At 40.8% G+C, this 15,835-nt stretch overlaps 2 protein-coding genes across 2 annotated transcripts in view; one reads left to right on the forward strand and one right to left on the reverse strand.

Annotated features, from left to right (window-relative positions):
* HAUS6 (HAUS augmin like complex subunit 6) overlaps positions 1-426 on the forward strand; it is a 39,799-nt gene extending 39,373 nt beyond the window's left edge. The window contains exon 17 of the mRNA XM_052645193.1: positions 331-426. Within this exon, the coding sequence (XP_052501153.1) occupies positions 331-392 (62 nt within the window). The 3' untranslated portion in view covers positions 393-426. The remainder of the gene's footprint in view (positions 1-330) is intronic.
* Positions 427-6,744: 6,318 nt separating this feature from the next.
* On the reverse strand, positions 6,745-8,296 carry RRAGA (Ras related GTP binding A). Its single transcript, XM_052644740.1, has one exon. The coding sequence runs from the start codon at positions 8,066-8,068 to the stop codon at positions 7,127-7,129; it is 942 nt and encodes a 313-aa protein (XP_052500700.1). The 5' UTR covers positions 8,069-8,296; the 3' UTR covers positions 6,745-7,126.
* Positions 8,297-15,835: the final 7,539 nt, after the last annotated feature.

Below are 15,835 nucleotides of genomic sequence, written 5' to 3' on the forward strand. Positions count from 1 at the left end.
ATCTAATACAATATTGTAAATCACCTGTACTTCAACAAAACAAAAACTGCTCTTTAAAGCATGCTAGAACAGATATACATCTGGTAATACAGATTATAAATCATTCTGATTTGCCCATAATTAAAATACTTGGTGTGTTAAAAAGTATTCTAGGAGAGATGTACCTCTGGCAAAGAGGTACGTCAGTGAGAATAATGGTAATTTTATCACAGTTATGTATTTGCCTGTGAACTTTTTCTGAAGACTAAAGTTTGCTATTACGTGGAATTTGACATACTTTTTGTTTATAATGTTCATCTTTTTTTTCTCTTTTTAAAATCAATTTTGCAGAAGAAGAAATCTTGAATAAGAGCCTTGATGCAAAAGTATCTCCATCTGACTCGACAAGATGAAGCAGTAGCCCAGTCAGTTTAACTATGATGCACTTAAGTTGAAGCAATGTCACAAAATAAAAACTAATTTGCAGTTTAAATACACATGGGAAGTGTAACTGTTTTTCAAGGTCTAAAAAAGTCTTAAATAATGCCTGTTAGCCTTTTCTACTGTTTTTAGGTAAGGAGAGTATGTTTGGATTTTCTTGCTTTGTATGGATAGGGGGTTGAACTGTGAAGTATTGGAAAGCAAATATCAAATTATGTGAAGCCATTTTGGTTTCTTGACTAATCTTGAGATTTTTTATCATTTGAGCTACCCAGGAAGCCAGAGTAATATTGTAAGCATGAAGTAAATGACAAACTAGTAGGCTAATTTATTATGTCCTAATTCAGTTAATTAACATAAAAATGAGTAGTTTTTGATGTAATTTTATCAAGTGGTTTACTTAACAGCTATTAGATATACTGATTTTTCTTTTTAGGGAAATAACTTCTATTAAGTGAGGAGAGTAAATGTACAGTCCCAATGACAAAGTTTAAGTTTGGGAAAGCTCTAAAGAGGCTTAATGATTATTCAAGTAGGTTGATCCTGAAAAATGATGTTTGATAGAATAAAGTGCCTGTGATGATAGTGAAGACTGGGGTAGAATGAATTTAGAAAAAAGAAAAAAGTGGAAGATGACTAGATATTTTTGAGGGACAATAACTAAATCCATTCAGTGGGTTGTACAGCAGTTTTATGTTTAGTCTAATTTAGACTTTGAGAATTTAACTCTAGTTTTTTAACAGAAAAAAATAAAAAATTAGTCTGTATGTTTTCTGGAGGGGCACTATTTTGGGGGGAGCTAATTTGTATTGTTACTTTCCTCCTCAAAAACCATTAGTTCCCCAACTGCCTATAGAACAGCTTCAAAATACTGAATTTGGGGTTAAATAACTTGTTCGTTGTTACACAGCTAAGTCAGTGATGAAGCTAGGGTTTGACCCTATTTTCCTTCCGTAATAAACCAACAAGACCTCTCAGAACTAAAAGGCCAAAGGTGTAGGATATATAGCTGCAGGAGTGGACTTTCTGGACTCTAAATGGGAGTCAGAGGTGAGGTCTCTTGTACAGTTTCCTGCCTGATTTAGTCAGGCCTCGCAGCCAAGAGAAAGGCTTGTCTTTAGCATTCAGGTGAATACATGCCATTCAGTTCAGTTCAGTTGCTCAGTCGTGTCCGACTCTTTGCGACTCCATGAATCGCAGCACACCAGGCCTCTCTGTCCATCACCAACTCCTGGAGTTCACTCAGACTCATGTCCATCGAGTCAGTGATGCCATCCAGCCATCTCCATTACCCTCTGTGAACCAGGAGGTTAAGTACATGCTGGAAGGGTTATAGCACCTACAGCACCCCTGTGTTTAATGCCAGCTCTTAACCATCACAGCTTTGTCCATTTGCCAAGAAACTGGCTAGAAGAGGAGAAAAGTTGAAGGAGAGAGTTCTGGAAGTAGATGGGCTTAATAGTTCATCTTTCATGACTCATTTTAGCTTATTTTCTTTTTGTGTTGCTTGTTTGATCCAAGTTTGAAGGCCAGGCATGTGTGTGTATGTGTGTGAGAAAAGACAGAAGAAAAACACATAGAAATTACTCTATTAGCAGTGGAAAAGAAAGTGGAAGAGAAAAGCTTCTCCTCAGGTGGCATATTCTTTTATTAGTTAATAGAACAAATAGGGACTCTGCAGGTCTACAAGGAAACTGTTCTCTAGTTTTAAGAAACCCAGTACTGGTAAGTTCAAAATTAACATGTTAAGGAGAGGGTGCAGCTATCATACTAGTATCTACAAATTGCCAGGGCCATTCCTAAATACTTAATATGTGTGCATGTTAAGTTGCTTCAGTCATATCCGACTTCTGGTGACCCTATGGACTGTAGCCCACCAGGCTCCTTTGTCCATGGGATTTTCCAGGCAAGAATACTGGAGTGGATTGCCATTCCCTCCTCCAGGGGATCTTCCCCACCCAGGGATTGAACCCGAGTCTCTCATGTCTCCTGCATTGGCAGGTGGGTTCTTTACCACTAGCACCATCTGGGAAGCCCAGATACTTAATAATAGGTATTAGATACTTAATAATAGGTATTAGATACTTAATAATACAAATTATATCATTTAATTCTTAAGCCTTTGTAAGATAGTGATATTGTACCTATTTTATAGATAATGATAACAAAGCTAGGGACCTTCCTTAAATGACTTGTCTAAGAAGGACTCAAGAAATTACCTGGGATACATCTTAAAAAATGTGGATTCTGTAGGTCTAACCTGAGGATTAGAAATTTCCACTTTTAAATATGCTTCCCTGGTAATTGTTAGGCTCAATAAGAAACTTGAGAGTCAGTGGCAGGGGATATAGATTCACCTTTAGTCCTGGGGTATCTTAAAGAAGCTAGGTACACTATTCACACCATACTGCTTTATAGATCTTAGCTGTTTGATAAGGAAGCTGTTTGGCAGAAAGTGAAGAACTAAAGAGCCTCTTGATGAAAGTAAAAGAGGAGAGTGAAAAAGTTGGCTTAAAACTCAACATTCAGAAAACTAAGATCATGGCATCTGATCCCATCACTTCCTGGCAAATAGATGGGGAAACAATGGAAACAGTGACCGACTTTATTTTTTTGGGCTCCAAATTCACTGCAGATGGTGACTGCAGCCATGAAATTAAAAGATGCTTGCTCCTTGGAAGAAAAGTACGACCAACCTAGATAGCATATTAAAAAGCAGAGACATTACTTTGCCAACAAAGCTCTGTCTAGTGAAAGCTATGGTTTTTCAGTAGTCATGTATGGATGTGAGAGTTGGACTGTGAAGAAGGCTGAGCACTGAAGAATTGATGCTTTTGAACTGTGGTGTTGGGAGAAGACTCTTGAGAGTCCCTTGGACTGCAAGGAGATCCAGCCAGTCCATCCTGAAAGATCAGTCCTGAATATTCATTGGAAGGACTGATGCTAAAGCTGAAACTCTAATACTTTGACCACCTGATGTGAAGAGCTGACTCATTGGAACAGATCCTGAGGCTGGGAAAGATTGAAGGTGGGAGAAGGGGATGACAGGATGAGGTGGTTGGATGGCATCACCAACTCAATGAATATGACTTTGAGTTGGCTCCAGGAGCTGATGATGGACAGGGAAGCCTGGCGTGCTGCATGCTGTCTATGAGGTTGCAAAGGGTCGGACATGACTGCGTGACAGAACTGAACTGAACAGAAAGGAAGCTGAAGCTTACCAGTAAGTATAGGCCCTAAATTGCCGAGAATCCGAAGATCAAAATATCTCTAGATATTAATGGATTTACAAAAACAACATTGTTAAATGAGTCATACCTGGGATAGGCTGAGTTTTTGGCATTCTTCCCTGTCCTTTGTATGCTAGTTGTATAAACAAAAGTATATTAAATCTGTCACTTGTAAACCATTTTGATTATGACTTACTGCTTTCAGTCTCTTCCTTGTCTGTTATTGCCTGCATACATGCCTTTTGTCCTTAAGGGACTGCTTTGATCATACCATTTTGTTTAAAATGGTAATTCTAGAATTGAGTTCAAATTTAAAGGCATACAAGGTTCCCTCCATAGATTAATCTATTCCCCCTTCCACTATGGTCTCCCCTCTTTTTTTTTTTTAACTAAAGTGCTTTGGTCAGCATGTGTCTTTAAAATCTTACTTCACAATTTTGAAGCTGTAACATCCTAGTTTCATCTCCCAGCTTATCACAATTATATTTGTCCTTTAGAAAGTGAAAGTCACCTAGTCTTGTCTGACTTTTTGTCTCCAGGCCAGTATACTGAAGTGGGTAGCTGTTTCCTTCTCCAGGGAATCTTCGCAACCTAGGGATTGAATCCAGGTCTCCCTCATTGCAGGTGGATTCTTTACCAGCTGAGCCACCAGGGAAGCCCTTTGTCCTTTAAGGTTCAGAACAAATCTCACATTCACCTTGAAATCTCTTTCCTTATCCATGGTCCTTTCCCTTCTCTAAAATCCCCTATAGCTTACGCTAATTTTTGTTCACTTAGTATTTTTCATTTATTGCTTTTATCATGTTTTTTCATGGTTGTGATTTCTCCAGTTGTATTGATTAAATACACATATACCTATGTAGATGTGTGTGGGGGGTGTGTCCATACATACTTTCTTAGCCGATACTGAAGTATTGGAATTGTTTCCTTGCCTTCTGTATGATGGAATTAAAGTAATGGTAAAGAGGGAGGGCTACTTTATTGCTGTAAAAGTACTTTTTCTCATTACAAGAATGTAATTTTATTCACTATTCCTAAGATGAAGGTGTATAAACTGACTTCTGTATTAGTATGAAACTGCAGATAATGCCTGCTGCTGCTAAGTCACTTCAATCGTGTCCAACTGTGTGTGACCCCATAGACAGCACCCCACCAGGCTCTTCCGTCCCTGGGATTTTCCAGGCAAGAATACTGGAGTGGGTTGCCATTTCCTTCTCCAGTGCACACACGCATGCAAAGTCACCTCGGTCGTGTCCGACTCTGTGCGACTCCATGGACAGCAGCCCATCAGGCCCCTCCATAGGATTCTCCAGGCAAGAATATTTGCCTATGTGTCCTAATTGTTTTAAATGCTTAAAGAGGACAAACATATATTGTTCAACATGAAAACTGTTATCATGGGAATAAAGACTATATCATGTTAAAGAAAATCAATTTGGGGGAATTTAATTGAAAACAAAAATACAAGTATTTTGAAACCATTCTTTACCATGTCTTTCGTAACCATGAGCTTTGGAGTAAATTTTACTTAATCCTTGAGAACTATATAAAAGGAATCACTATTTTTTCCCCTAAGTATACTAAAATGAATATGTTTAAGGACATTTTCCTTAATGTAAAAGTATTTGCTAAAGTAAAATTCTCTTTCACATTAAGTTGCCAATATATAGTTGATATACCTTTCTCCTTATGCACTGTCAATGTCAAAGCCACATCCTAAATTTAAAATATCTGTAAGTCCTCCATGGGACTATTTGTAAATGTTTTACATACTACAGTCTTGAATAAACATTATTATACCACCTAGCTCTAGATTATTAAATGTGGAATTTAAAATGATTTTTTAAAGTACATCTATACTATTAGTTTAATAATGTGTCTGAATAGTTTCTTGCTCTTCATAGGTAGGGACGTTGTTATCCACAGTTGCTGTTATAAAGGATTTAATAAATGTTAAATAATTTTATAAAGGTTTGGAAATTCCCTATCACTTATATTACATGTCTGTATAATACAGAGATAATGCCTCATTTGTAAAATGAGAGGTATTTTGTCTCTAAGATATTTAGATTTCATTTAAAATAATGTATGAGGCAGCTGAAACAGCATTTTAGGTCTTTTTTATTTCACTATATCACATTGCCCACTCAAAACAGGAACCTTAGAATTCTTTCCTGAAAGTATGTAATCTAAGAATCGGATTGAAAATTATTTAATTTCCAGATAAATACAGATGGGAAAGTGATCTTGCCCAAGGCGAAACACTATTCTTTAAGAGAAGTCACTTAACTTACTAGGCTTCAGTTTACACAATCTATGAAATTTGGGAAATTATATGAAGGAATAATGTATAGCTAAAAAGCTAGGATTTTTATGATTAACTTTTCTGTCAGTGGAGGAGGTAGTGGCACGCAAGGGGCGAGGATCTGCAATTTCACTGCTTAAGTTGCAGCTGTATGACCTTAATAAGGTCATGGCAGTTTTCTCATCTGTTAACAGAAAAGTAATCTGCCTTACAAATTATGAAGGTTAGATACGAAAATGCACATTAAGTCTTTAAGAATACCTGGGATTTAGTGGGTAGCTCCTATTTTGCTAGGCTTCACATCCAGTAATTTGGCAGTGGCTGGGGGGGGGGGAGGGGGGGGTAAGAATGGCTTAGTAGGTAGTATTGACAACTGACACATTAGTATGTGCCAGGCCCTACTCTAAATGCTTTCCATATTGTTTTAATCCAATGAAGTAGTGCTATTCTTATCCACATTTTACAAATGAGGGAACAAACAGTAAAATTAAGTGCTTTGTTCAGTTCGTGGAGATAGTGAAAGTACTAGAATACTAGTGCTCGAATACTAACTCAGCTCAGGTGATCTAGCTCCAGAGACCATTCTCTTAACCACACTGCTGCAGTTGCTAAGTAACCTCCTTAAGGTGATGGGGGAGCCAAGATCACACAATCAAATTTACCAGTTAAGCAATACCTGTGGGCAGTCAGAATCTATAGCTTTAATATTAACCACCTTCAAATTATTTCAAATAAGACCATATTTTAAACTGCTAACAGCAAATGTTTATTCATGATTGAAGCCAGGAAGAAATTATAAACGCATTTTAATACCTTACTGATAAAATAACATTCCATCTTTGCAACCTTGTAAGGAATACAGAAGATATTGTAAAGGCTTTGATGTGTATATCTACTATAACCAGGTAATCAGAACACACATACACACATACACAACCACCTACTTTAGTGTTACCCCATACCAACTTTTCGGAAAGGCCATCTTTAAAGCTCTACTGGATAACTGAGTAAATAGCGTCCAAAAGACTGGGGAGAAGGGAAGAAAGATGAAAATGATAAGCAGCACACATTTCAAAGCCCACTTATAAGCACACGACATTATGAATATTGGAAAAAAAAAGGTGGGGGGAAAGGCAATTGAGCATTTTCAGAGAGCGCATTTTGGCAATATTCAACGCATAAGGAGGCTGTGCTTGGGACCATCCACTCTCTCCAGCTTCTCAAAGTGTTTCCTGGCATTGCGAATGTTGATCAGAGTAGCCGCAGAAGGGATCGACGGATCCGACATAACCACCATCACGTACGTGTTTGATGTGAAGATGTCGATGAAAGCAGCGAAGTTAGAATTCCTAACTTCCATGCTCTGGAAAGAAGCGGCCAATTTACTGCAGCTCAGCTTGAACTGCTTAATTATGTTGCTGATCTTCTCGAATCGGTGGACATCGCGCTGCTCTTTGCACTGGTAATGGGAGATGACCAAGAACGTGGCTCTCTCGAACAGCAGAACTTCATCGGCCTCAATAATCTGGGCAAAATTCCTGAGATTCATCTCCAGCTGCTGGACATTGGGAATCAGTTGATAGACAATACTGGACCAGGCTTTGTAGAGCGTTTCATCCCAGATGGATGTTCGAAAACAAGCACACTCCAGCGGGCGAGACAAACGCCTCAGGTCTTCCTCTCGCTCTTTAAAAATCAGGTCACGCTGATCTTCCTGAACCAGATCCATCTTGTGCACCAAGCAGAAGATTTTGGCATCAGGAGAGTTCTGGAGGATGGCCTCCAGACACGACTGGTAATAATGCATGTCCTTTTCCAGTTCGCGGCTCTCCACGTCGAACACATAAATCAGAACCTCGACATTACGGAAGATGTTGTCTCGCTGGCTGGTGAAGTAATTTTCCATGAAGGTATCCTGACCGCCACAGTCCCACAGATTCAGCACTAGGTTGCCCAGGAATCGGACGTGGGAGTGCTCCACATCAATGGTGGCACCCAGGCGCCGGGTGTCGCGAGCGATGTAATTGGCAAAGATAATCGACCTCATGCTGGTCTTCCCCGACCCGCTCTTCCCCATTAACAGCACCTTTTTCTTCATGGCTGTATTTGGCATCACCCGCCGGAGCTGCCGCGGACTGGGCCTCTGGGCGCGGCCTAACTGCAGCGCAGACGGAGGGAGGGAGGAGCCGGGGATTTCGGGGGCTCAGCCTGCTGGGCCGCGCCTCTGTACAGCTGGGGAAGCCGAAAGGGCGAGCTCGGCGCTGGGAAGGGCCGCGTCCGGTGAGCTCTTTCCGTGGGGAGAGCGCCACGGGGCGGACCGCTGCAGCAGCTCCGAAGAAACGAGCGGCTTCCGGGGAGAGGCGTCTCTGAGCCTCCGCAGCCACCCACTTCCGGTGGCGATCTCGCGAGAACCCGCGCTCTCGAGCGTCGCTGCCGGAAAAGCTTTGAAAAACCGCTCTATTAATGAGATCCAGTACAAACCACCCGAAGGAGAAATTGGAAGGGGAACACAGGACTCGGGTGTTCTGTTCTCCTATTTAAACTGAGCTTAAGGTCGCAAAGTTGTACGTGCGTGGGCAGGTGGGAGAATTGCTGCCACCCCGTGGCCGAAAAAACAGCACACCACTATGGGCGGTGTGCCTTATGGCACCCTACTCCAGTACTCTTGCCTGGAAAATCCCATGGACGGAGGAGCCTGGTGGGCTGCAGTCCGTGGGGTTGCTAAGAGTCGGACACGACTGAGAGACTTCACTTTCACTCTTCACTTTCATGCATTGGAGAAGGAAATGGCAACCCACTCCAGTATCCTTGCCTGGAGAATCCCAGGGATGGGGGAGCCTGGTGGGCAGCCGTCTATGGGGTCTCACAGAGTCGGACACGACTGAAGTGACTTAGCAGTAGCAGCAACCTCCTGGCAACCCACTCCAGTACTCTTGCCTGGAAAATCACATGGACAGAGGAGCTTGGTAGGCTACAGTCCATGGGGTCGCAGAGTCGGACACGACTGAGCAACTTTACTAACCTCCCCTGGAGTAGGAAATGGCAACCCACTCCAGTATTCTTGCCTGGAAAGTCCTATGGACAGAGGAGCCTGGAGGGCTACACAGTCCTTGGGGTCGCAGAAGAGTCGGACGCGACTAATCGACTTAACAAAAACAATGAGTGAGAGCACCTTAAACCTACTCTCTTAGTAAATTTCCAGCATTCAATACAGTGCTGTTAGTCATCGTGTTGTAGATTAGATCACTAGACTTATTCTTCGTGCGTAACTGCAACTTTGTATCCTTTGACTATTATCTCCCCATCACCCTTCTTTCCCCTACCTGGTAATAATTATTCTCCTTTCTGCTACTATGTGTTTGACTTTTTTAGATTCTAATCTCACACGCTAGTAATGCTCAGAATTCTCCAAGCCAGGCTTCAGCAATACGTGAACCGTGAACTTCCAGATGTTCCAGCTGGTTTTAGAAAACGCAGAGGAACCAGAGATCAAATTGCCAACATCTGCTGGATCATGGAAAAAGCAAGAGAGTTCCAGGAAAACATCTATTTCTGCTTTCTTGACTATGCCAAAGCCTTTGACTGTGTGGATCACAATAAACTGTGGAAAATTCTGAAAGAGATGGGAATACCACACCACCTGACCTGCCTCCTGAGAAACATGCAGGTCAGGAGGCAGCAGTTACAACTGGACATGGAACAGCATAATGGTTCCAAATAGGAAAAGGAGTACGTCAAGGCTGTATATTGTCACCCTGCTTAAAATTTAACTTCTATGCAGAGTATGTCATGAGAAACGCTGGGCTGGAAGAAGCACAAGCTGGATTCAAGAATGCTGGGAGAAATATCAATAACCTCAGATATGCAGATGACACCACGCTTATGGCAGAAAGTGAAGAGGAACTAAAAGGCCTCTTGAGGAAAGTGAAAGAGGAGAGTGAAAAAGTTGGCTTAAAGCTCAACATTCAGAAAACGAAGATCATGGCATCTGGTCCCATCACTTCATGGGAAATAGATGGGGACAGTGGAAACAGTGTCAGACTTTATTTTTTGGGCTCCAAAATCACTGTAGATGGTGATTGCAGCCATGAAATTAAAAGATGCTTACTCCTTGGAAGGAAAGTTATGACCAACCTAGGTAGCATATTGAAAAGCAGAAACATTACTTTGCCAACAAAGGTCCGTCTAGTCAAGGCTATGGTTTTTCCAGTAGTCATGTATGGATATGAGAGTTAAACTGTGAAGAAAGCAGCAGCAGCCCCATTTAAAAAATTAGGTTGTTTGTTTTTTTGATGTTAAGTTGTATGAGCTCAACGTAAGGGGTTAGTATTTTGGGTATTAACCCGTTATCAATCATATAATTTGCAAATGATTGTCTTTTTGTTTTATTGATGGTTTCCTTTGCTCAGCTGATAAAGAATCTGCCTGCAATGCCAGAGGCCTGGGTTTCATCCCTGGGTTGGGAAGATCTCCTGGAGAAGAGAAAGGCTACCCACTTTAGTATTCTGACCTGGAGAATTCCATGGACTGTATAGGCCATGGGTCCCAAAGAGTCAGACAAGCGACTAAACAATCTTCACTTTCACTTTCCTGTACAAAAGCTTTTGAGTTCTTTTGTTTAGTTTTGCTTTTATTTCCTTTGCTTTTAGGAATTAGATCCAAAGAAATATTGCTACTATTTATGTCAAAGGGTGTTTGTTCTACCTTTGTTTTCTTCTAGGAGTTTTATGGTTTCCAGTCAGTCTTACATTTCAGTCTGAGTTTATTTTTGTATATGGTGTTAGTTTCATATATAATGTTATCTCATTCTTTTGCAAATAGCTGTTCAGATTCTCTAGCACCCACTTATTGAGGAGGCTGATTTTTCTCCTTTTTTTATTCTTGCCTTTGTCTTAAATGCATGGATTTATTTCTGGGCTCTCTCTTCTGTTCCGTTGATCTTTGTATCTGTTTTTGGAAGCACAACTGCTTTTTATGCATGAATTTTTAATCCTGCAACTTTACTGAATTTAATAGTCTTAAGATATGTATGTGTGTGTGTATTTAGGGTTTTTGATGTATAAGATCATGTCACTGTACAGTGAGAATTTTACTTCCTCCTTTCTGATTTGGATGCCTTTTATCCTTTTTTTTTTTTTGGTCTGATTGATATTTACAGTATTTCTACTACTGTGTTAAATAGAAGTGGCAAGAGTGAGCATTCTTGCCTTGTATTGAATCATAGGAAAAAAGTTTTCTGTTTTCTCCCCATTGTTTATGATGTTGGCTGTGACTTTTCATAAATGGCCTTTATTATGTTGAGGAAATTTCCTTTTGCATCTACTTTGTTGAGAATTTTTATTATGAATGGAAGTTGAACGTTGTCAAATGCTTCTTCTGCACCTGTTGAGATGAACATGTGATTTTGATGTTTCATTTTAATATGGTGTATCACACTGATTAATTTGCATATGTTAAAAGAGGCTTGCATCTCAGCGGGGCAACTAAGCTATCTGTCTTGCTGCTAAGCATGATGTTAGTTGTAGCTTTTTTGCAGATGTTCTTCATCAGGTGAGGAATTGCCCTTCTTTTAAGAAGAATTTAATTCACTTATTTTTGGCTGTTCTGGGTCTTCAGTGCTGTGCGTGGGCTTTGCTCTAGTTGTGGTGAGTGGGGGCTACTTTCTGGTTGCGAGGTGGGGGTTTCTCATTTTGTTGGCTTCTCTTGTTGTGGAGCACGGGCTCTAGGCATACCACCTTCAGTAGCTGTGGCTCGTGGGCTTGAGAGCCGGGGCTCAGTAGTGGTACATGGGCTTAATTGCACGTTGGCATATAGAGTCTTCCTGGACCAGGGATTGAACCCATGTCCCCTGCATTGGCAAGTGGATTCTTAACCACTGGACCATCAGGGAAGTCCTCCAAAGAAACTCCCTTCTTTTCCTAATTTCCTGAGGAATTTGTAAAAAAACAAAATCAAGAATGGGTATTGGATTTTGTTAATGCCTTTTCTGAATCACTGAGAGATCAAATATTTTTGTCTTTCATTCTGTTGATGTGGTATATTACATTAATTGATTTTTCCAGTATTAAAACAGCCTTGTATTTCTGGGATAAACTCCTCTTGGTCATGGAATATAATCCTTTATATATATTGCTGGTTCAGTTTGCTGATATTTTAAAAGGATTTTTACATTTAGATTTACAAGAGATTGTGGTCTGTAGTTCTTGTGTGACACTTTTGCCTGGCTTTGGAATCAGAGTAATACTGGTCTTATAGAATTAATTGGGAAGTGTTTATTTTCTTTTTTTAAAATTTAAAGTAATTTATTTTAATTGGAGGCTAATTGCTTTATAATATTGTGGTGGTTTTTGCTGTACATCGACACAAATCAGCCACTGGTGTACATGTGTTCCGCATCCTGAACCCCAACCCACATCCCTGCCCACCCCATCCCTCTGGGTTGTCCCAGAGCACTGTCTTTAAGTACCCTGCTTCATGCATCAAACTTGTACTGTTCATCTATTTTACATATTGTAATATGCATGTTTCAATGCTATTCTTTCATATCGTCCCCCCTCACTTTCTCCCACAGAGTCCAAAAGTCTGTTCTTTATATCTGTGTCTCTTTTGCTGCCCTGCATATAGGGTCATCATTACCATCTTTCTAAATTCCATATATATGTGTTAATATACTGTATTGATGTTTCTCTGTCTGACTTAACTTCACTCTGTATAATAGGTTCCAGTTTCATTCACCTCATTAGAATTGACTCAAATGCATTCTTTTTTTCCACTGTGTATATGTACCACAACTTCCTTAGCCATACGTCTGCCGATGGGCATCTAGGTTGCTTCCATGTCCTGGCTATTGTAAACAGTGCTGCAGTGAACGTTGGGGTACATGTGTCTCTTTCAATTCTGGTTTCCTTGGTGTATATGCCCAGCAATGGGATTTCTGGGTAGTCCTTTCTGGCAGTCCTTTTTCCAGTTTTTTTTGAAGGAATCTCCACACTGTTTCTTTATTTTCTAAAAGATTATGTGTAGGATTTGTATTCTTTCTTTCTCAAATATTTGATAGGATTCACTAGGTCACCCTATTTATCCTTCTTGATACTTAACACAGTCCATAATGATACCTTGGGTAATATTTTGGTCACTTGCTTCTCCTGTGTTAAATTCCGTGAGGCCTCTGCCCCTTGTCTCTGTCATTCAGTGGAGTGTCTGGTTCGTCATAAGAGATCAATAAGTGTTTGTGGAATGAATGAATGGTAGATGCCCAATTTACATGTCACAATGGGCTAGTCTTCTATTGGTGCCAGTAAAGGTAAGCAATTCCAAATGGTTAGAGATGCTAAAAAAGACAGTCTTGCTGAAGTACTTTGTACTCAGAGGAGTAACTGTAGATTTTTAACAATATTCCACAAAGAGTAGACTTTCAGATGGTATACATAGCAGTACATTTGAATGGGTTAGAAGGCCAGAAAAAAATTGTGTAGCTTCACTGAATGTCAATTTTATAAAAAGGTTTTGGGGAAATATTAAAGATGGCCATATTGTTACTGAAAGAGTGTATGTGGGTCTGACTGCTTACTGCCTCAAAGCCAGTAAACAGGCCAGGTTGGTGGAAAGGAAACTTTGCTTTAATTCAGTTGCTGGCAACTGTGGGGGAAGGGTAGCGGATATCTGTCCAAAGGCTGACTTGGCAGCCCTCCCCCAACCCGCCCACAACCCGCCCCATTCTGCCAGCAACCAGTGGGGCAAGAGATTTTATTTTACAGACAGAAGGAGGGGACTACATGCAGAAACAGTACATGGCTCTGACAGTCATCTTCAAATTGGTCATCTGAGTAGTTTTAGGTATAGTTAATCTTCACTTCCAAGGTCTATTTGTTCCCATTTCCTTGAGGCCAATTCTTGGAACTGTGGCAGCTCATGTCCTGCGTACAGTCTGGTCATTATGTAGTTAATGTGTCCACCTGGTGTTTTAGTATCTGTAAGACAGCTCACAGGATAGGGCTCAGAATATTATCTATAGTGCTTGAGAAAGAACCAAAGGTTCTCAACTATGCTTAGTGACTACATTATTATTATTTAGTCTCTTTTGATTGTTTTCCTTTGTTTCTGCATTTCTCACTTCTCTGATTAAACTTATTCTTTGACTAAAGGTTTCCACAGACAAAAGGCAGGCAGAGGGCATGGTGGGGGGGGGGGGCGCGCGCAGTGGCGGCGGGCAAGGACCATAGATTCCTCTCTGCTTCAATATTAAGAAGTGAATACAAATTTTTAAGATAAAATACCATTTTCAGTGGTCCTTAAGGTCTCCAGGTTACCCTATTCATTCTTTTTCCTGGGTGGAAAAGTTTGGAAAGAAGGATTCAAGGGCTTGAATCTCAACTCTAGTCCTCACTACCTGTGTTATCTTGGGTGAATTTATGCTTAGCTTCAGTCTCCTTACTTGTAATATGGGTATGATAGATTTATGTCAGTTTTAAAGATAGACAAGAGAACTTAAGGGAAAGAACACAAGGCTGATAATGCATAGCAAATGACTGTAAATTCTTCATAGGAAGGGACATTTGGGAACCCAGTTAGAGAAGTGTTTATACAAGTTAGGGCTGCGTTGGCTGGAACTGATGAAACATGAGCAGTAAGGTGTCACATGGAGGGGGAGGAAAGGTGGTCTTGTACTGGTGCTGAGGCAATTTTTGAGGCCAAAAATGAGACCATTTTTGTCCTTACCGTCTTCATCTTTCAAGATCTCCACCCTCTGTTGAGAGCAGAGATGGGGGAAGTTGGGAGGGCCATGGGTTAATTGACAAAGTTGCTACCTGTAAGGGTGGTCTGAATGGGGGTTGGAGGCATGAGTGTGCCATTCTTCTTCTGGAAGATTCATAGATAATCTTTAAGCACCAAGGGAAGGCTGGTGTTCATCACTGTAGTTCCTCTGTAAGGCCCACGTGATGTTCTCTGTTAATGACAAGGGATGGCATGCAGGCTTTTCCTTGGCTTCCAATATCTCCCACACTTCCATCTTGTCCCCTCAGGTTTCCACCCTCCCCTTTCAGGCCCTGACCTCCTACTGAGAAGGCAAGGAGCAGCTTCAACTTCCCTGTTTTTAAGAGTGATGGGTAAGCTTTGCTCCCCTCTGGACCTCCCGCTTTGACTTTTTAGAGCTGGGGTCGGCAAACTTTCTCTGTAAAAAGTCTTACAGTAAATATTTTAGCTTTCATGGGCCAAGAGGCAAAATCAGGAATATTTCCACAAATTTTTGGACAAAATTCAAAACTTAATTTGTAGATACTGAAACTCAGTTTTATAGTTTAGTGGGTCATGTTAGTTTCATGGGTCATGTAATATTCTTTCGATTTTTCTCCAATATTAAAAAATGGAGGGACTTCCCTGGTGATCCAGTGGCTAAGATTCTGTGCTCCAATGCAGGGGACCTGGCTTCGACCCCTGGTCAGGGAATTAGATCCCACATGCTGCAAGTAAGAGTTCATGTGCTGCAACGAAGACCCAGCACAGCAAAACGAGTATGAAAATATGTAACTATTAAAAAAAATTATATATATAAACATTCTTTGTTTGCTGGCCATACAAAGACATGTGGCTGGCTGAATTTGGCCTGTTGGCAATCGTTTGCTGACCTCTATTCTGGAGCTTTACATGGAAGAAAAAAATCCAAAAAAACTCTGAAGTCTTCTGCAGTCTAAAATACCTCTGACTTACTAATGCACTCTTCCAGAAAAACTAATGAGGGCGATTTCCATGGTGGTCCAGTGGCTAAGACTCTGCGCTCCCAATGCAGGGGGCCTGGGTTCGACTCCTGGTCAAAGTATTAGATCCCATATGCTGCAACTAAGTGTTCGCAGGCTGCAATTAAAAAATTGCACATGCTGGA

The sequence above is a fragment of the Budorcas taxicolor genome, chromosome 8 (genome assembly GCF_023091745.1).
Source record: "Budorcas taxicolor isolate Tak-1 chromosome 8, Takin1.1, whole genome shotgun sequence".
NCBI classification, from domain to species: Eukaryota; Metazoa; Chordata; class Mammalia; order Artiodactyla; family Bovidae; genus Budorcas; species Budorcas taxicolor.